The following is a 22,158-nucleotide window of genomic DNA, read 5'->3' on the forward strand; positions in this document are numbered from 1 at the left end:
CACAGGTGGTGCATCGGCCAGTCATCTCAGTCAGTCGACCCGTGGCACCAGGGTCTGCCCTTTGACCTCCTGCCCGCGGGCGTTCGACACTTCACGTGGCCTCAACGTGCACCTAGCCTGGCACAGGCGCCGTGGTGACGTCACTGCCACTTAGTGGCGAATGGTGATGTGGTGGTTTTGGTGATTTTTGTAGTTGTTGTTGGCATTGTGGTGATTGTGATGTTTATTGTGATTGTGGTGATTATTGTGGTGGTTGTGGTGATTGTTGTTGGTGATTGTGATGGTGGTGATTGTTGTTGGTAGTTGTGATTGTGATGATTGTTGTAGTGATTATTGTTGTGATTGTGGTGGTGGTTGTGGTGATTGTAATGGTGGTGATTGTTGTAGTGGTTATTGTTGTGATTATTGTTGTGATTGCGGTGGTGGTTGTTATTGTTGTAATGATTATTGTTGTGATTGTGGTGATTGTGGTGGTGGTTGTGGTGATTGTGGTGGTGGTTATTGTAGTGATTATTGTTGCGATTGTGGTGGTGGTTATTGTTGTAGTGATTATTGTTGTAGTGGTTGTGGTGATTGTGGTGGCGGTTGTTATTGTTGTGATTATTGTTGTGATTGTGATGGTGGTTATTATTGTTGTAGTGATTATTGTTGTGATTGTAGTGGTGGTTGTGGTGATTGTGGTGGTAGTTGTTATTGTTGTAGTGATTATTGTTGTGATTGTAGTGATTGTGGTGGTGGTGGTTGTTGTTGGTTGTGATTGTGATGATTGTTGTAGTGATTATTGTTGTGGTTGTGGTGATTGTGGTGGTGGTTGTTGGTGGTTGTTGTAGTGATTGTGGTTGTAGTGATTGTGGTTGTGGTGGTTGTGATTGTGGTGATTGTGGTGGTTGTTGTTGGTGGTTGTGCTTCGCGCGTGTTTTCCACTTGACGCGAGAGGGGGGCCGTGCGTTTCGCCGCTCGCGTTGGGCCCCGGGCGCTTTCCGATCGTCCCCCTGAGCGCATTGGGGAGGCGATCGCCAATCGCGTGCTCGTTTGCTGGGGGGGGGGGCGTGGAGGGGGTGGTGGAGGTGCAGGAACACGTGGGGGGGGGGCGTGGAGGGGGTGGTGGAGGTGCAGGAACACGTGGGGGTGGTGGAAGTGCAGGAACACGTGGTGGGGGGGGGGGCGTGGAGGGGGTGGTGGAGGTGCAGGAACACGTGGGGGGGGGGGGCGTGGAGGGGGTGGTGGAGGTGCAGGAACACGTGGGGCGTGGAGGGGGTGGTGGAAGTGCAGGAACACGTGGGGGGGGGGGGCGTGTAGGGGGTGGTGGAGGTGCAGGAACACGCGGAGGGGGTGGTGGAGGTGCAGGAACACGTGGGGGTGTGGGGAGCCGGGAAATGCCAGGGAGAAGATGTTGACGAAGACACCCCAGGATGTTTATTTATAGTGGAGGAATACGATGAGCTACAAAGCTTCTCTCTTTTGTTTTTTTTGCTCGCTCTCTCTTCTCCCATAGACGTCCCGTGCGGGACAGAGAGATGGAGAAACACTCCGCCGGTAGCAGACAGAATTGGCTGGGGAGGCAAGTCGGAGGGTCGTGATGGAGACGATGATGGTGGTGGAGACGGGTTGGGAGGCCACGTGTGTGTGGAGGGTGGCATGGAGACAGACGTGGGGCGGGCGGCAGGAGAGACGAGGCTGTGCGGTGGGGTCGGGGGAAGGGATAACGAGTGAAACGAGGACCGGACCAAGCAAGTGCGCGCAGGGGAGATAAACGGGGATCAGAGAAGGTTGTGAGACTGGGGGGTGGTGGGTGGCAGAATTCGAGAACCCAGGTGGTGGAACTCGGGGTAACGAAGCCCCGAGTGGTGAGGAAGCCTCGGGGCAGGAATGAGAGTCCCGAGGGAGGGGGTGAGGTTGGGGGGGGACCCGGGCGGACAAGGCCCCTGTGCCTGCGCTTCGTCCCCCGGCTGGCCACGTGAACCCGGACGCCGCAGCAGAAGCAACAGCAGCAGCAACAACAACAGCAGCAACAAAAGCAGCAGCAGCAGCAACAGCTCCCGCAGAAGAGGCGCGCGGTCACCGCGAAACCCCGCCCGCGTCTCCCTTCAATCGCCGCCTCCTCCTCTGCGAGGTGAGGCCACCGAGCGAATCCAGGACGAGCGGCCTTCGCCGCTGGCCCCCTCGTAAATCAGCCGGGGCCGCGCGCGTCACGGTGGCCGCGGGGTAATTGCGTCTGGCCCCGGGTAACGCCGCCCGCGTAATTAGATTCGGAGTCGGGACCCCCCCGCGGGCCCAGAGGCCGCCACCAGGGGCCCCAGGGTCTGGTGAAGGCCGCAAAGTGGAGGCCAGAGTCCCCTTGGCCGCACGAGCACAGAGAATCGCGTGTCCCCCCTGTGCCCGACTGACCATGCATGCGCCTTTGAAAAACGACCGACCCCAATTTAGGCGTGCCCACGGTCTCTTTAACCGAACCTGTCCCTGTGTCCTCATCTCTCTCGCTCTCTGACTGACCGTGTCCCTGTTTCACTCCTCAATGCCTGAATATGTCCCGTGTCCACCGTGTGTCCCCTTCACGCGATTCACGTGCAGCAGCAGGAGTCGGACTTGGTGGGTCTCGGCACCACGGGTTTATTGTTAATGTTGATAATAATAGTGTTCACAAGCAGCTATAGCCTAAGCGAGGAGACGACTCCTCCAATACTGACGGCGACGACGAAGATCGTGGTAAGCGCCCCTACACAAAGTTTCACAAAGCACGTGGGTACTCATCATTAAATAGGAGCCTACATAGCAACACGAGCACAGATAGGCCCTGTCAACCCAGCCAGGCATCCTGGCCCCCCACCCAACAATTGAGAACCACCCAGGGCCCCCCCTCCTTATTGGGGGGGGGGCAAAGGAACCCCCCCCAAGGAACCCCCAGAGGATCGTGGAAATGGTAGAGACCGTTAAAGAAGAGGCAGCATTGACCTCCGCCTTCCCGTGGCGCAGTCACTCGCTTACCCCTCCACTCCACGGAGCAGGGCCGGAGCCAAGCAACTTCTTACCACGGGGCGGCCCCGGTGGACGTAAAAAAATTGGGGGGGGGGCACATGGGGCCCGAGGGGTTCGACCTCCGACCCTCCCTCTCGAGCAGTGTTTCTCAAACTTTAATGTGTCCACGGACCATCCAGCCATCCCCCACACCCCTGGTCACAAGATGCATTCACTTATCTCTCTAAATACAGGGACTCCTCTCCTTACGAACGTTCGACTTATGAACTTTCAATAATGCGAACAAACCTGTCCCGTACGTTCAGTTGCCTGTTCGGACTGAGAGGCGTAAGTTCAACCGCAGAACGTGAAGAACCAGTGGCATCTACATCTACAGAAGGGGAAGAACCAGGAGCATCTACATCTGCAGAACGTGAAGAACCAGTGGCATCTACATCTGCAGAACGTGAAGAACCAGTGGCATCTACATTTGCAGAACGTGAAGAACCAGTGGCATCTACATCTACAGAACGTGAAGAACCAGTGGCATCTACATCTACAGAACGTGAAGAACCAGTGGCATCTACATCTACAGAACATGAAGAACCAGTGGCGTCTACATCTGCAGAACGTGAAGAACCAGTGGCATCTACATCTGTAGAACGTGAAGAACCAGTGGCATCTACATCAGCAGAACGTGAAGAACCAGGAGCATCTACATCTGCAGAACGTGAAGAACCAGTGGCATCTACATCTACAGAACGTGAAGAATCAGTAGCATCTACATCTGTAGAACGTGAAGAACCAGTGGCATCTACATCTGCAGAACGTGAAGAACCAGGAGCATCTACATCTGCAGAACGTGAAGAACCAGTGGCATCTACATCTGCAGAACGTGAAGAGCCAGTGGCATCTACATCTGCAGAACGTGAAGAACCAGTGGCATCTACATCTACAGAACGTGAAGAACCAGTGGCATCTACATCTACAGAACATGAAAAACCAGTGGCGTCTACATCTGCAGAACGTTAAGAACCAGTGGCGTCTACATCTGCAGAACGTGAAGAAACAGTGGCATCTACATCTGCAGAACGTGAAGAACCAGTGGCATCTACATCTACAGAACGTGAAGAACCAGTGGCATCTACATCTGCAGAACGTGAAGAACCAGTGGCATCTACATCTACAGAATGTGAAGAACCAGTGGCATCTACATCTGCAGTACGTGAAGAACCAGTGGCATCTACATCTGCAGAACGTGAAGAACCGGTGGCTTCTACATCTACAGAACGTGAAGAACCAGTGGCATCTACATCTACAGAACGTGAAGAACCAGTAGCATCTACATCTGCAGAACGTGAAGAACCAGTGGCATCTACATCTACAGCACGTGAAGAACCAGTGGAATCTACATCTGCAGTACGTGAAGAACCAGTGGCATCTACATCTGCAGAACGTGAAGAACCGGTGGCATCTACATCTACAGAACGTGAAGAACCAGTGGCATCTACAGAATGTGAAGAACCAGTGGCATCTACAGAACGTGAAGAACCAGTGGCATCTACAGAACGTGAAGAACCAGTGGCATCTACAGAACGTGGAGAACCAGTGGGATCTACAGAACGTGAAGAACCAGTGGCATCTACAGAACGTGGAGAACCAGTGGCATCTACATCTACAGAACATGAAGAACCAGTGGCATCTACATCTGCAGTACGTGAAGAACCAGTGGCATCTACATCTGCAGTACATGAAGAACCAGTGGCATCTACATCTGCATAACGTGAAGAACCAGTGGCATCTACAGAACGTGAAGAACCAGTGGCATCTACATCTACAGAACGTGAAGAACCAGTGGCATCTACATCTGCAGTACGTGAAGAACCGGTGGCATCTACATCTGCATAACGTGAAGAACCAGTGGCATCTACATCTACAGAACGTGAAGAACCAGTGGCATCTACATCTGCAGAACGTGAAGAACCAGTGGCATCTACAGAACGTGAAGAACCAGTGGCATCTACAGAACGTGAAGAACCAGTGGCATCTACAGAACGTGAAGAACCAGTGGCATCTACAGAACGTGAAGAACCAGTGGCATCTACAGAACGTGAAGAACCAGTGGCATCTACAGAACGTGAAGAACCAGTGGCATCTACAGAACGTGAAGAACCAGTGGCATCTACAGAACGTGGAGAACCAGTGGCATCTACAGAACGTGGAGAACCAGTGGCATCTACAGAACGTGAAGAACCAGTGGCATCTACAGAACGTGAAGAGCCAGTGACATCTACAGAACGTGAAGAACCAGTGGCATCTACAGAACGTGAAGAACCAGTGGCATCTAGATCGACAGGAGATTGTACAACTTTTAAAGCCATTCCCCGTGTTTAGTGTACAATGCCGTACAACGTGTTTGTAATCGACAGGCGTAAAGTTGGACTCACGAACAAATCGACTTACGAACAGACATCTGGAACCTAACTCGTTCGTAAGTAGAGGAGTCTCTGTACCAGTCCTACAAAATGATTCATATTACTGGAACATTGAGGTTTTTTACGCAGATATAAGGTTTTTTTTGGGGGGTGGCATTTAGATGTTAGGGTTAGGGTAGTGTAGTCAGGGTAGTTTACTTAACCTCAATTTTAAATTAAATATAAGTAAAATATTAACGAATGTCATTTCCGCATCAACCTGCATTTGCATCACAGCCCCGCGGCCCACCTGGAGGACCGTCGCATTGTTGCGGACCTCTGATGGTCCAGGAGCCACACATTGAGAACCACTGCTCCAGTAGGTGGGTGACACCGGGCGCCAGCACGGGGCTGGGAGGACGAGCAAAAGATCCTAAACAAGGAACGCGACTGAAAGCCATGCAGAATACACACGCACAATCACACACTAACACATTAACACAAAGATCCCCCGTGTAGTCTTTAAGACTGTGGGGGCAAGTGCTGTTAGCGAGCACCTATGAAGGCCGGCAATGGCACATGAAGGGGGTGGGTGGCCAACACCACCCCCGGCCGCCTTTGTCTCCCCATTGCTGCTGTTTACACATCACACCAGGTACTAATTTGAGGCTGAGACGACCTTGGGGGAAGCCCAGGACCGGTTCGCATTCGCTTCCGCTGTCACCGATCATGAGCAGGAATCGAACTCGGGTTGCCGGCTTCGCAGTTCAGTGCGCTGACGGCTGCGCCACTTCTCCCCACACAAGCACACACTCTGACATCGTGCACTCACAGCGCCGGGCAAACGTAGCAGCACAGAGACTGTGATCCTCACCCTGCACACACGGGGCACCCACGTGCTGTCTACCTCCTGTGTTATATTAGACCGTGCCGTTGTGTGACGCCGTCGGCTTGTGTTATAATTTGTTATTCTAGAACTGGATGCGGTGTTTATAACTGTTCAGATTGGTCACCGTGGAAGAACGCGGTGCGTCAATGGGTGGTGCAGCGGGGCGTGCTGTAACCGTTTGGATGTTGTGGTGTCAGGGTGATGTTTATATTTAAGTGCCGGGGGTTAATTTGCCTGCACTGTGAGGGTGCCCGTTTTGTTACGATGCCGCCTGGTTGTCTTATTTAGCACTCTGCGATCTGATTTGACGCAAAACTCTCAACGCGTCCGTCAAATAACACTTTGGATAACTTCTTGCGTCAGCTGCGTACCACTGGCGACGCAGCAGTGGCAGCACCACCAAATCAAGTTCCAATTCGCGTTGGTTATCAGTTAAACCGGGTTAACAGGTTGCCAAAGTCAGCAATGTATGTCTATATGTTGAAATAATTTCGCATCGTACGCAGCCAGCCGTGCTAACCGGACGTGCAACGGGTCACCGATTCCAGTGGAATTACAGCGATCAAGGCGGATTTTACAACTGCCACGCCGAGAGATGGAATCGAACAGGCGACCTGGATTACCAGTCACTGGAGCTAATCGCTACACCGCCACGGTGTGGCAGCTGCCTCCCTCCTCAGTTGCCCGTGTTGTGTTTATTGCTACAAACATCCGTATGCGCTGGAAACCGGCGTTAAACGGTTTGTTCCATTCGGCTACCGGTTACGCAACAAAACTGATTGTAACAGCCCCGAGTTGCAATCTGTGGCACCAGAGCCCCTTTGGTGGGGGGAGGGGGGCGCTGGTGCCACAGATTTGGGCCCCAGGTCACCCTTTGAGAGAGACGTCCACGTTCAGCAGGGGTTCGCACCTGCTCCCGAAGCAAATTGAATTGAATATTTCTGCTGCTGCTGCTGCCACCGACTTTCTCCCCCGTGACAAGCCCGCTGCCCCCCCCCCCCCCCCACAGTTGAACTGTGATTGGCTGCGTTGCTGTTTTTCAAGAGGGGGGCAGGGGCAGGGGGCGCCTTCGCTGCTGCGAGGGCAGCGGTGGGGCCGAGGCCGCGCCGCGCGGATCTCCCGTCGCCACCACCGCTCGCTCCGTACGATGCCCCTACACGATGCTCTCTGTACGATGCCCCTACACGATGCTCTCTGTACGATGCACTGCACAATGCTCTATGTACGATGCTCTCTGTACGATGCTCTATGTACGATGCTCTATGTACGATGCTCTATGTACGATGCTCTCTGCACGATGCTCTGTACGATGCCCCTACACGATGCTCTCTGTACGATGCACTGCACGATGCTCTATGCACGATGCTCTCTGTACGATGCCCCTACACGATGCTCTCTGTACGATGCTCTTCGTACGATGCACCTACACGATGCTCTCTGTACGATGCACTGCACAATGCTCTATGTACGATGCACTGCACAATGCTCTATGTACGATGCACTGCACGATGCTCTATGCACGATGCTGTCTGTACGATGCTCTCTGTACGATGCGCTCTGTAGGATGCCCCTACACGATGCTCTCTGTACGATGCTCTCTGTACGATGCACTGCAGGATGCTCTCTGTACGATGCACTGCAGGATGCTCTATGTACGATGCTATGCACGATGCTCTATGTACGATGCTATGCACGATGCTCTGCATATGAGTGAAAGTGCTTTATCTTCGTACGTCTTGGTAAAAAAAATGCAATAAGAAATCTTACCCCACCCCCGCCCTCCCCACCCTCCATTTGTTTCAATATTACAATTATGATTGACGCTCAGCTCCACTATATCACTAACATTTTCAATGTAAAGAGAATGGGCTCTTCCTCTGCTAATACAAGTGCAAAGACACGAACACGACACAGGCCCACAAACCCCCCCTTCCCCCCCTTGACCACCACGCAATGGTAGTGCCCGCCATGCAATAGTAGTGCCCGGCTGAACCCCCCCCCACCTCTGACAGCCGGACTTCACCATGTCACGCAGAGGGGGGGCGATGGTTAGGGGGTGCTGCAGGTGGTGGTTGCTCGAGCTCTGCCTCCTCTCCACGCCCCCGGCAGGCCGGTCCATCTCGCCTCGTGCGGTAGGAGTTTGTGCGGGGGGGGGGGGAGCGGTGGTGGTGGTGGTGGTGGGGGGGGGGCTGGTGTGCGGCAGCCCCCTCCCGAGCGCACGCCCCGGACCGGTCCACTCCACTGCGCTCACTTCCACGGGGTGGGCGTGCCGGGTTTGGGCAGCGTGCGGGATGGGATCATGTCGAGGAGGTATTCCCTCTGGCGGTCGGCGGGCGACGGGGAGCCCGGCGGTTTGTGAACGCCCATGCTGCCCGGACGCACGTACAGCATGTTCATGCCGGCTGGGGGGGGGGGGGCGGGGGGGCGGTCAGCACACACACACACACAGGTATCACCGACACTCCGTTTGCTGGCGAGTGCCGCTGTTGGCGTCTCGAGGCTCCCGCGTGGGAGGCGATGCACGGAGGCGGTGCGGGTCCATTGAAGCAACCGAGAACGAGCCGTGTCCATAACAACGTCGTGCGCAAGGAAATGCAGCAAGTTGTTTTTTTCTTGCTGTGGTTGTCCCACCTGATGACGATTGCTCGTGCTGCGATCGAAACGTCACGCGATCTGTTATTTGTCTGCCTACGTGACTTTACCGAAAGAACCAAGGGGTATGAAATATTGAGAATAGGTGACGTTTTGGGCAATGGGCCTTCTTCATAGCACGACTTCACATGCTAAGGAGGAGGGCCATTACCAGAAACGTCGCCTATTTGATATATTTTTTCCCTTTAAAGGCCACACACACAAACGTTGTTGTTGCTGCTGCTGCTGTTGTTGTTGCCAACGCAGCAGCAGCAGCAGCGTCACCAGACGGAGCCCGTGTGAGCGACGGTTCGCGGAACTGTGGTCGATAATAAACGTGAGGGGTCGCTACTCGTCCTCGCCTTCACTTTCTCTGCCTCGTGCAGTTTTGTTCCACCGGTTTAAGTGGCGCCGCCTATCATTAGCAATGGAACTTGCATGAAATGTAATTGCATCACGAGAATGGATTGTGATCGATGAACGGATGCATCAGGGCACGTCATCTCCCCAATCAGCAGGGCAGTGTGGGCGTGGTGAGTGCGCAGTGGGTGGTGAGCAGGTGGTCAGAGCACGGTGGTGAGTAAGCAGTGGGTGGTGAGTGTGCAGTGGGTGGTGAGTGTGCACGGTGGTGAGTGTGCAGTGGGTGGTGAGTGTGCAGGGTGGTGAGTGTGCAGTGGGTGGTGAGTGTGCACGGTGGTGAGTGTGCAGTGGGTGGTGAGTGTGCACGGTGGTGAGTGTGCAAGGTGGTGAGTCTGCAAGGTGGTGAGTGTGCAAGGTGGTGAGTATGCAGTGGGTGGTGAGTGTGCAGTGGGTGGTGAGTGTGCACGGTGGTGAGTAAGCAGTGGGTGGTGAGTGTGCAGTGGGTGGTGAGTGTGCAGTGGGTGGTGAGTGTGCAGTGGGTGGTGAGTGTGCACGGTGGTGAGTATGCAGTGGGTGGTGAGAGTGCAGTGGGTGGTGAGAATGCAGTGGGTGGTGAGTGTGCAGTGGGCGGTGAGTGTGCAAGGTGGTGAGTGTGCAGTGGGTGGTGAGTATGCACGGTGGTGAGTGTGCAGTGGGTGGTGAGTAAGCAGTGGGTGGTGAGTATGCACGGTGGTGAGTAAGCAGTGGGTGGTGAGTGTGCACGGTGGTGAGTGTGCAGTGGGTGGTAAGTGTGTAGTGGGTGGTAAGTGTACAGTGGTGAGTGTGCAGTGGTGAGTGTGCACGGTGGTGAGTATACAGTGGGCGGTGAGTGTGCACGGTGGTGAGTGTTCACGGTGGTGAGTGTGCAGTGCGTGGTGAGTGTGCAGTGGGTGGTGAGTAAGCAGTGGGCGGTGAGTGTGCACGGTGGTGAGTGTGCAGTGGGTGGTGAGTGTGCACAGTGGTGAGTAAACAGTGGGCGGTGAGTGTGCACGGTGGTGAGTGTGCACGGTGGTGAGTGTGCACGGTGGTGAGTGTGCACGGTGGTGAGTGTGCACGGTGAGCAGCAGTGTGACTCAGTAGATGAGCACGGTGTGCTTTGACACTCGATCGACCTCGGTTCGATTCCTGGCCACAGCTCAACATCAGTGGCAGCGAGCGATCATCTGGACAAGAACCTGCGCTTGGCCGAGATGTACTCAGCCTCTGTTGATCACGTGGTGTGGCGAGTAAGTAAACATCAGCACCAGGGAGAACAGGTTCAGGTGCAGTTTCACCACACCACCCCTTAGTGCACCGCAGTGGCGAGATGTTAACTACCTCACCTGGTATACAGGAGATCGTGGGTTCGATCCCGACCCTGACACCTGTATATTTGGACTTTACATGTTTTCAACCTTGGTCGTGTGAATTTTTTACCGGTGTCCTCCGGATTTTCCCTCCACATTTAGATACACGCGTTTAGAGTATTTGGCTTGCGATGCATTCCCACGTGACAAGCCACTTCGTTGAGCTATCATTCGTGGCCAGATCGCTTATGAAAAACAGCTGTATAGCTCAGTGGACCTTGCCTGGTAAAATAAAAATAGTTTAGTTTTAGATGTTCGCAAACAGCACTTTCCCCAAAAGTCTGTTTAGGCTACACGAAGATCTGTGTTTGTTGCGTGTGTGTGGACACGCGTGCACTGCACGTGTGTGCACGTGTGTGCACGTGTGTGCACGTATGTGTGTACGTATGTGTGTGTGGAGGTACCTGCTCCGCCCAGCAAGCTGCCTGCAGGAGAGTAAGGAGGCCCCATACCCCGCACCCCCACCTGGGGGCCCCTCTGCTGCAGCATGGGTGGCTGGGACTGCAGCGGAACAAATGAAAGAACGGTCAGGAACAGGGGCCACTTATGGCTGGGTGTTGTGGTGCGCGTGGTGAATGTGTACAGCATGAGTTGTAGTCACGCCCAGATGACCATCCCTCTCTCCCTCACCTGCTTGAGCGTGGGCCGGTGGTGAATCACCGACTCTCCTTTCCCCGGAGTTAGGGACGACTGCTGCTGCTTGAACTGCTGCTCAATCTCCTGCGCAGCAGCAACAGCAGCAGCGACATGAATCGCACGGCACGGTCACACACCGTTACACAACGCCACCATACACACACCGGGGCGCCCGTGGTCGCATTGCGGCTTTGTTAGTGGCTATGTTGTGGCAGCATTGTGGTGGTGGTGGTGTAGCGATTGCCCGACGAAGCCGTGGCGATGCCCGCGCCTGTACAAAGGCAGTACGCTCGTGTCTGTCGCGGTGCAGCAAAGGAGCAGTTGCGAAGTTGTTAGCACACTGCGCTACCAACCCGGCGGCCCGTGGTCAGAATCAGAATCTTTATTCATCCTGAAGAAATCCGATGAGCTATGAAGCTCTTTTTCACACATGTCCAGTAGGTCGATTCCCGCTCAGGGCCAACATCGGTAACGAATATCTGGGACCCGTATGGGGACTCCCCTATGTCGACTCAGCCGTAAACGTGTACCTGGCACGATGTATAATATCTGCACTGGGGAGACCAAGGCGGCCGGGCGTGGTGCTGGTCACCCATCCCCTTTTGTGCCGTTGCCGGCCCTCATAGGCGCTCGCCAACAGAACTTGCCCAGTTAGTCTGCGTAGACTACACGGAGGGCGGGGGGACAGGATCTGTATTTTGTAGTGGTACCCGGACCCCTGCTGCTGCTGCCGCTGCTGCCGCTGCTGCGGTGTGGGGGGCACCTGCTCCTGCTGCAGCGCGCGGAGGAACGCGGCCTTGAGGCGCTCTGTGTGCTCGGCGCGCAGCGCGCGCTTGTGGCCCACAGCGAGGCAGCGCTCGCACAGCACGAGGCCGCAGCGGTCGCGCGCCCAGCGAGGCGTGAAGTCCGTACCGCAGTGGCCGCACGCAAACGGCTCCACGTGCAGCATGCGCACCTTGCCTGCCGAGCGCGGCACACACACACACACACACGGTTGTTTTAGAGTCAAATGTGAAGCGGACGGCACGTGTATATTATGCAGTTAACACAGCCGCAGTATTCACCAGGGCAGCCTGCCGCATTCGGTTGCGAGATAATAACTACCTCAGCTAGTATACAAAAGGTCGTGGGTTCAATCCCGACCATGATGCCTGTATATTTGGAGTTTGCATTTCTCTCTCCCTGTGGTTGTGTGGATTTTTCTCCAGGTCCTCCGGTTTTTCCCTCCACAGTTAGAATCGACATCGCGCGTTTAAAGAGTCTTTGGCTGGTGTAAATTTCCACGTGATAAGCCACTTCGTAGAGCTATCATTTGTGGCCAGGTCGTTTCTGAAAAAGAGCTACATAGCTCAGTGGGCCTTAACTGGTAAACTAAAAAAAAGGTTTTAGTTTTAGATGTATTTACTCGAGCTGCCAACAACCGACGCCGGCCCCTACCGGCGCCCCGTGGGCCCTCACCGTTGCCCTGCAGCAGCGTGGTGACGGCCTGCTCGAGGCCCAGCAGGTAGATGAATTCGGCGTTGACGGCGCTGGGCATGAACGCGAGCTCGGGCGCCGGTGGCTTGGGCGGCGGGATCTCCAGCAGCGTCTTCTCCAGCTGCTTGCGTAGCGCCAGCTTGGCGGCCGCCTGCCGGCTCGCCGGGGACTCGGCCAGCACGCCCCCTCCGCCGACGCCTCCCCCGCCGCCCCCACCACCCACGCCGCCCCCCATGCCCGCCGGCCCCTTGGGCTGCTGGTGCGAGGGGAGGGATCCCGCCGGTCCCTGGGGGCCCCCCATGCCGCCGGCCGGGCTCACCACCAGCCCGGATTTGGAGCCGGTCGCCACGGAGACGGCGCCCCCGCGGCCCCCCATAGACATGGCCGGGTGCTGTAGGAGGGCGCGGAATGGGGGGGGGAGGGGCGGGGGGGCATCGTCAGCGATGTCACCACAGCGGCACTGAAACCGCGAGCGTGGCCTGCGGCAGGGGTGGTTGGGGGTGGCAGCCAAGCGCAGTCGGGGCCCGTCCCAACCCGTAGTGCCGTCACAATCGGTCCTGGTGGGTAACCAGGAGCCGCATGAGAAAACCGGTTCAAACCGCTTGCCGCACAGACAAGGTCCTCGAGCAATAGGCACGACGGTTCAGCCGGTGTAACCTGAGAGATGAAGGCAGCTGCCACGGTTGTGGTCTCACCACGTCAGACCTCAAGCACACCGAGCCACGCTGCGTGACGTGAGAGAGTGTGTGAGCTGGGTGTCGTGGAGGAGGGCGCTGCTGCGGGAACCTGGCTGTAGGATGGCTTGTTTGCCGCGGAGACGTGCATGCCAGCATTCTGCTGCATGGAGCGAGGGGAGGGAGCCCCGGGGCGGGGGGCCAGTAGCAGCGGAGGGGGGGCACGCACCACCGACCCCTGGGGAGGAGGGCAACAACGGTGAGATTGCCACACAACCACACACAACGATACAGGCCATGTAGAGTGTCAAAGGCTCTGACATGAGGTTACAGGACAGACCCAGGTGCCGTGGGTTGAATGACCGAAATGACAGACAGATGCACCACCTGTGCTCCTAACTGTGCCATTCACACTCTCACTCGCCCCACAGACTTACATTCACCCCCATTCATTCGGACACCCTCACACTTTTACACAACGAACCCTCATGTACTCTCTCCCACACAACAACAGCAGCACACACTCTCATTCCCTCACACTGTCACTCGCCCTCATACCCCCAAAGACAAAGATCCCCCGTATAGCCTTAACATACTGTTGGGGCAAGTGCTGTTAGCAAGCACCTATGAAGGCCGGCATGGCACACGAGGGGGTGGGTGGCCAGCACCACGCCCGGCCACCTTTGTCTCCCCTAGTGACGATGTTTACACACCGCACCAGGTAGTCACTTGAGGCTGAGTCGACCTAGGGATGGCCCAGGACCAGTTCCGATAAGCACCACTGTTGTTGGCCATGAGCGGGAATCGAACTCGGGACGGCAGGTGCACAGCGCGATGTGCTAACCACTATACCTACCCCCACTCACCCTCTCTCACACCCCCACTCTCACCCTCACCTGGGATCCGCGCAACAGGGGGGGCATGATGCTCGTCTTCCCGGGGGGCTGGGGGAGTGGCCGGGCGGGGGTGCCCTGCCCCCCCCTCATGAGTGGGGGGGGCCCTCCCCCCGGCACTCCGTGCCTCTCCAGGGGGCCCTGGCGACAACAAGCGCAGTGGGTGAGTGTCCGCGGCGAGTACGCGAGGTGAGATGGTGTTGCGTGGTGAGTGGGTGGTGAGAGTACCCGCAGCTGGCTGTTCTCCTTGTGAGACGCCGTGTGGATCTGGCTGTGTCTCAGCTTCTTCAGCAGCACAAGTTTCGTCTCCTCCAGACGCAGCTCATCAGCAAGCCGCTTGATGAGGCGAGACCGCTCCTCCGAGCAGAAGCGCTGCGGGGAGACGGGGCAGAGAACTGGCCTCAACACAGGGCGGAAAGATGGCCTCAACACAGAGGAGAGAGCTGGCCACATTACTCAGGAATGCTGATTTATCATATCACGGGAAAGGCCAAAGACTTTTATTCGGGAGCGTCCTGCTACATTGGGATGTTTAGGCAACAGCAGCAGCAGCACCAATGTAATCATATGCTGTGTGTGTGTGTTTGGCTTTGGGAGGAAACCGGGGAAGCCGGATCAAACTCATGTGGAACAACGGGAGAGAGAACATACAAACTCCACATGGAGCGGAATCGAACTCGGGTCCTTCTTGCTGCTGTGAGGCGGCACAAATGTCACCACAGCGCTGCCACCCCTGCCCCACAGCACTCCCGTCACTGCCCCACCCAAGGTGCCTCATGCCGCACGGTGACCCTTGGCACCGTCACAAACCTTCAGGTCCTCCGGGCCTGTGGTGCCGTTAGAGTGGCCGCCACCACCACCGCCTCCACCGCCTCCACCGCCGCCGCCGCCGCCCCCACCATGGTGGTGGTGGTTGTTGTTGTTGTTGTTGTGGGGGCTTGACGACTCGTTATCCGACAGAACGATCACTTCTGGGGTCGGGGGTCGCTTGTCCCGCTTGAGGTCCCTGGGTAACGGCACGCGGTGGAAGGGGTGGTAATGGTGACAGAATCAGAATCTTTTATTTAGACTGAAGGAATCCGATGAGCTGTAAAGCTCTTTTTCACCGATGTCCAGGAGGGGCGGAGTCAGCAAGTGACAGCGCCAGCGCCGTGGTTCCCGGAAGCCCGAGACGCAGCTCACTGACGGGAAAAGTCTCAATGTCTACAGAGGTTCACGGTTCAATCCCCAGAGGCCATCCTGGCTAATACCACAGTACGTCATGACAACATTCGGCACCGTCTCCCTCGCCGCAAGCGCTAAAGATCCCATGACGTTACTTGAGAAGGAGCAGCAGGCCGCCTGTGTGTACCCGCGTCGCGGTCAGCATTTTTCCTATCACTAGTATAATCCGAGGGTTCTGTGTATGTGTGTGTATAGTGGGGAGTGGTGGCGCAGTGGTTAGCGCACTGCGCTATAAACCCAGCAACCCGAATTCAATTCCTGCTCGTGGCCAACACCGCTTACAAATATATTAATCGGTCCACGCTTGTGAGATGTTAAGTCCCTCGCTTGGTATGCAGGAAGTCGTGGTTTCGATCCCGACCCTGACACATATATTGGGAATTTGCATTTCTTTTTCCGCGTGGTCGTGTGGCTTTTCCTGCGGGTTCCCCGGTTTCTCCCTCCATATTTAGAAATATGCGTTTTAGAGCATTTGGCTGCGATACATTTCAACATGATAAGACCCTTCGTTGAGCTCTAATTTGTAGCCAGGTCGCTTCTGAAAAAGAGCTCTATAGCTCCTCAGTGGGCCTTACCTGGTAAAACAAGAACAGTTTATAGTAGTTAAGTCCTGGGCCTCGCCTAGTAAATATCAGTACTGGGGAGACAAAGGTGGCTCCCACACCACCTCGTGCACCGTGTCAGCCTTCATAGGTGCTCACTATCACCACTTGCCCCAGCAGTCTGTGTGCCTTTACACGGCTCACCTTCGTCTGTGTGCGAGCTGTGCGGTGCTCTCACCCGCGCGCCGTCGACATGTCCACGGGCTCCTCGCCGCCACCGCCACCCTGCACGTTCTCCTTGCCCGCCCTGGCCCTGGCGCGGGCAGCGCGGGCCGCGGCCAGCGCCGGCGAGCGCTGCTGCTGCTGCTCCTCGCTCCAGTCGGGCGGCTCTGCCTTGACCCGCACCGCGGCGGCGGCGGCGGCGTCGGCGGCGTCGGGCGGCGACGGCGCAGGCGGCGGCGTGGGGCCGTCGCGGCGAGCCTCGGCCTCCGGCACGGGGCTCGGGTTCGCCGGCTCTGGCTCCGCGCTCCGCTCGGGCTCCACATCCGGCCGGGCGCTCGCGACGGCGACGGCACCGGTGCCGTCGGGCAGAGCGGCCGGGTCGGGCCGCCCTCCCTCCTCGTCCAAGGGCAGGCGCTCTGGGGGCTCTAGGGGCGCCGGGGGTGACGGGGGGGCCGTGGATGATGGGGGTAATGGGGGCGATGGGGGTGATGGGGGCGCCAGCTCCGTAGCTGAAAGACAGGATGCATCCGGTCCCACAGCCCCAGTCACGTGTTTGATGAGTAACGGACTCACCTAGCAGCGGTCAATTCGCCGAGCACCGTGAGGATACATTCTGGTGAACCTCACTGGGATCCTCCGTGATCCACCACCAGAAAGCTTTGACCAACAATTACCCGGATGGATTTATTCCTGGCAGTCGCAGGAATTCTTCATCTGGGATTTTTTTTTATTGTCATCAGCTACAATGAGAATTGCTGTCCAGTTATTTGAGTGTTTATTCAGATTTTTCCTGAGATCTACAACAAGTAATTTTGCTATCCACGTATTGGCCACCACGCGACTCAACCGAAAACCTGACACAAGAACTGATGAAGCAGCAACCATTTTTTTTATTGGAAGATGCCAGGCACCGGCCGCCAAACCACGGGAAACTCACCGCAGTGCACGGTGAGTGCTGCGCTGCGAGTGGGTGAGCGGTGAGCGTGGTGATGAGTGATGAATGGCTGTGTGTGTGGTGAGTGTTGAGCAATTTGGTGGTGATCGATGAGTGGCGAGTGCCGGTGAGTGGTGGTGAGAGTGGTGGTGGTGGTGGTGTGTGTGGTGGTGAGCGTTACCGGGGGCCCCCTCTGTGCTTGGCCGTCCCCCGGGCTCCGCGTCCGCTGGGGGCTCCGTGCGAGGAACCTTCGCCGCACGCTCCTCCTCGCCCCCCTTCGTGCCTCCAGGCGTGCCCCCCCCCTGCGTGCCCCCCCCCTGCGCGCTCCCCTCCGCGTCCCCGTGGAGATCCCCACGGCCGCGCTTCACACCCCTGTCCAGCACCTCCGCCATGAGTGCAGCTGTAACCACAGCACAACCAACACCGTCACAACCTCCGTGAACACCAAAAAGCAATGCAAATACATGCACCACCGTAAACACCATCACTACCACCAAATCTGATCACACACTGATAAACACACCCACAGTAAAACCACTACCATCACTACACACGCCACCAGAAACACAACCACCACCGCCAGCGGTGCCAGTGCCCTCAACTAAAACTATTTTTATTTTACCAGGTAAGGCCCATTGAGCTTGTAGCTATTTTTCAGAAGCGACCTGGCCATGATAGCTCAACGAAGTGGCTTATCATGTGGACATTTATCGGAGCCAATACTCTAAATGCGTGCATCTAAATGTGGAGGGAAAAAACCGGCGGACCCGAAGGAAAATCCATGATACCACAGGGAATACATGCAAACTCCAAATATACAACAGGCATCAGGTTCGAACCCACATTCTCCTGCATAGCAGGCGAGGTAATTAACATCTCACCACCGTAGTGAGACGCCAGGGTTGTGCGGCTCCTTTTTTTCAATTAGACTGCAAGGGCTCCTCACCCAACCCCTGAACCCGCACCAAACTCACCATGAACACTCACCACGAAGCACAAACACCCAACCCTTCAACCCAGGCCTGGCCCTTACCATGACCCAAGCCCTGACCCTTAAACCCAACTCCAAACTCGACTGCATTCTTGACCCTAATCCTGACCCTAAACCCGGTCACGTCTCTACCCCTCCTCCATAACCCCAACTCCATTCCCGCTGCCCCCCACTCTGCCCCCTCTCATCCCCAGGCCCCACTACGGGGCCATGACTCCACCCCACGCTCACCCACAGCGCCACGCTCACCCATACCACGCTCACCCACACCAAGCTCACCCACTCCACGCTCATCCACCCCACGCTCACCCACACCACGCTCACTCACACAACACCGTGCTCACACGTGCCACGCTCATACCCACTTTACTAGCACTCATTCCCTTCACCCGTACACCCACCTCGCCTGCCCACACCACAATAACACCATGCTCCCACCACACACACACACACACCCCATACTCCCAAACACCACGCTCGCCCACAATGCACTCACCCTCAGCCTGTCCCCCGCATCCTCACACTCGCCTACACACCTCGACATGCGCACCACTCACCTACACGCACCGTGCTCACAAGACGCTTTCCCACTCATCACTCGTACCACGGTCACCCACATATCACTCGCACTCCATCCACACCCGGGGCGCCACCACACTCACGAGCACTAACACAGCTCCCAGCACGTACAAGTCAACGCTCTTCCACAGGTACAATCTATAACACTGTGTGTCACAAAAAAACAAAATTTGTTCCTGGGTAGTAAGTGTTATTTTCTAATTGCTTATGCCTAAAAAGTGCAGAAAATGGGTTATTATTCCCCACAAACTTTGCCTTTTGTGACCAGGACAGTGATATTTTGAAATTGACCTATTTTCAATGAGAAAACGTGGTGTGCATTTGTGTCATTCCTTCACGTAAAGTCCTGGTCACAAAAGCAAAGTTTGTGGGGGAATAATAGCTATTTTATATACTTTTGAGGCATAAGCAATTAGAAAATAACACAAACCAGGAACAAAAATCGTGATACATAGTGAGCTATCTTCACCCATACAACTCAGACCTCGCTAACTCACTCAACACCTCACTCACCCTCACCTTCCTCACACACCGCACTCACCCTCACCTTCCTCACACACCGCACTCACCCACACCTTCCTCACACACCGCACTCACCCACACCTCACCCCACACACCCACACCTCACCCCACACACCCACACCTCACCCCTCACCCCACACACTCACCCCACACACCCACACCTCACCCCACACACCCACACCTCACCCCACACACCCACACCTCACACCTCACCCCACACCTCACCCCACACACCCACACCTCACACCCCACACATCCACACATCACCCCACACATCCACACCTCACCCCACACACCCTCACTTAACCCCACACACCCACACCTCACCCCACACCACCTCACCCCACACACCCACACCTCGCCCCACACACCTCACCCCACACCCCTCACCCCACACACCTCACCCCACACACCCACACCTCACCCCACACACCTCACCCCACACACCTCACCCCACACACCCACACACCTCACCCCACACACCTCACCCCACACACCTCACCCACCCACACACCCCACACCCCACACACCTCACCCCACACACCAACACACCTCACCCCACACACCTCACCCCACACAACTCACCCCACACACCCCACACACCTCACCCCACACACCCCACACACCCACACACTTCACCCCACACACCTCCCCCACTCACCCCACACCTCACCCCACACACCTCACCCCACTCACCCACACACCTCACCCCACACACCCACATACCTCACCCCACACACCTCACCCCACTCACCCCTCACCCCTCACACCTCACCCCACTCACCCCACTCACCCCTCACACCTCACCCCACTCACCCCACACACCCCACACACCTCACCCCACTCACCCCTCACACCACTCACCCCACACACCTCACCCCGCACACCTCACCCCACTCACCCCACACACCTCACCCCACTCACCCACATACCTCACCCCACACACCTCACCCCACACACCCACATACCTCACCCCACACACCTCTCCCCACTCACCCCTCACCTCACCCCACACACCTCACCCCACACACCCACACACCTCACCCCACTCACCCCACACACCTCACCCCACACACCTCACCCCACACACCTCACCCCACACACCTCACCCCACACACCTCACCCCACTCACCCCACACACCTCACCCCACACACCCCACACACCTCACCCCACACACCTCACCCCACTCACCCCACACACCTCACCCCACACACCTCACCCCACACACCAACACACCTCACCCCACACACCTCACCCCACTCACCCACACACCTCACCCCACACACCTCACCCCACTCACCTCACCCCACACACCTCACCCCACACACCTCCCCCACACACCTCACCCCACACACCTCACCCTACTCACCCCACTCACCCCTCACACCACTCACCCCACACACCTCACCCCGCACACCTCACCCCACACACCTCACCCCACTCACCCACATACCTCACCCCACACACCTCACCCCACTCACCCCTCACCTCACCCCACACACCTCACCCCACACACCCACACACCTCACCCCACACACCTCACCCCACTCACCCCACACACTTCACCCCACACACCTCACCCCACTCACCCCCTCACACCTCACCCCACTCACCTCACCCCACACACCTCACCCCACACACCTCACCCCACACACCTCACCCCACTCACCCCACACACCTCACCCCACTCACCCCTCACACCTCACCCCACTCACCTCACCCCACACACCTCACCCCACACACCTCACCCCACACACCTCACCCCACTCACCCACACACCTCACCCCACACACCTCACCCCACACACCTCACCCCACTCACCCACACACCTCACCCCACACACCTCACCCCACTCACCCACACACCTCACCCCACACACCTCACCCCACTCACCCCTCACGCGCTTCCCCCGCGCCCCCTCCTTTCCGCCCGTCCCCGCCCGCCCGCCCGCGGCCGCCCCCTCCAGGAGTAACGGGTCCCTCGCGTCGCTGACCCGGCCGGCGTTGCGATGGGAGGGGGGGTCCCCTGATTTCTCCCTTCCCCCCCCCGCCGCCCCCGGGGTCCCCTCTGCGGACCCCCTGAGCCGGGTCCCCACAAAGAAGGCTGAGCACTGAAGGCCCCTACTGTACGTACAGTACTCAAGTCGGGTTCGCGACGCCGCACGCGACACGACAGCCGCAGTCCTGCGTTCCCCTGGGGGGTGGGGGACCCTCTTCAGGGGTGCTGCACCGGCGAAGCGGCGGGACCCCCGATTAGGGGACCGCCCAGGTAAGGGGGTGCCCCCCGTCCTCTCTGCTACCCGTGGCCTGGGCCTCAGGCTGCGGCCGCCAATTCAGGCGATGCGGGGGTCACCGGCTCCAGACCCCGCGCGCCGAAGCAGTGGGGAGGTGGGGGGGGGTGCGCGAGGCGCGAGCGGCACCTGGGGCGGAGAGCGGCGCTGCAGACGGAGCGAGGATGAGGGTCGAGGGGGGGGTGGGGTCCCCCTGGTGGGTGGCGAGGGGGGGGGTCCCTGCCAAAAGAGGGGGTCCCTCGCGGGGGTCCTCACGGGGGTCCCGAGTTTTTTTGCGCCAAATTTTATCGGCGCGGAGGAGCGGGGCTCGGGGCCGCGTGACGTCACCGGCCCGGCCGGCGTCACGTGGCTCGGCGGAGCGCGAGGCGCGCGTGCTCAGTAATCGGTTAACGGTTACCGTTAGACGGTTACCGGTTATCGGCGAGGAGGGGAATCGTTACCCTGGCTCGCCACGAGAAGGCGGCTCCGGCAACGGCAACAAATGCGGACGAATCTCCGCCCGTGCCATTCCAGAATGAGAATCTCTTCATTTCGACTGGA

At 57.3% G+C, this 22,158-nt stretch overlaps 1 protein-coding gene across 1 annotated transcript; it reads right to left on the reverse strand.

The window, feature by feature from the left end:
• Nucleotides 1-2,594: 2,594 nt before the first annotated feature.
• Nucleotides 2,595-21,968, reverse strand: LOC116954919 (transcriptional repressor p66-beta-like). Its single transcript, XM_076052627.1, has 12 exons — nucleotides 21,748-21,968; nucleotides 17,417-17,635; nucleotides 16,318-16,810; nucleotides 15,124-15,319; nucleotides 14,542-14,685; nucleotides 14,317-14,454; nucleotides 13,533-13,658; nucleotides 12,729-13,137; nucleotides 12,034-12,230; nucleotides 11,265-11,354; nucleotides 11,039-11,135; nucleotides 2,595-8,660 (listed from the first exon to the last, which is right to left on the reverse strand). The coding sequence occupies exons 2-12, from the start codon at nucleotides 17,625-17,627 to the stop codon at nucleotides 8,506-8,508; spliced, it is 2,256 nt and encodes a 751-aa protein (XP_075908742.1). The 5' UTR covers nucleotides 17,628-17,635; nucleotides 21,748-21,968; the 3' UTR covers nucleotides 2,595-8,505.
• Between the last annotated feature and the right edge of the window lie 190 nt (nucleotides 21,969-22,158).

Source organism: Petromyzon marinus, chromosome 57 (assembly GCF_048934315.1).
Source record: "Petromyzon marinus isolate PM22_M1 ecotype Great Lakes invasive population chromosome 57, UKy_Petmar_22M1.pri1.0, whole genome shotgun sequence".
Classification (NCBI taxonomy): domain Eukaryota; kingdom Metazoa; phylum Chordata; class Hyperoartia; order Petromyzontiformes; family Petromyzontidae; genus Petromyzon; species Petromyzon marinus.

What these genes read in the sequence shown, in the direction of transcription:
- LOC116954919 (XM_076052627.1), bottom strand. Translation starts at nt 17,627, where the DNA reads ATGGCGGAGGTGCTGGACAGGGGTGTGAAGCGCGGCCGTGGGGATCTC. An exon ending in GACATGTCGACGGCGCGCGG is followed by an intron (nt 15,320 to 16,317) that starts GTGAGAGCACCG and finishes GCCGTTACCCAG; the next exon opens with GGACCTCAAGCGGGACAAGC. An exon ending in ACCGGCCCACGCTCAAGCAG is followed by an intron (nt 11,136 to 11,264) that starts GTGAGGGAGAGA and finishes GTTCCGCTGCAG; the next exon opens with TCCCAGCCACCCATGCTGCA.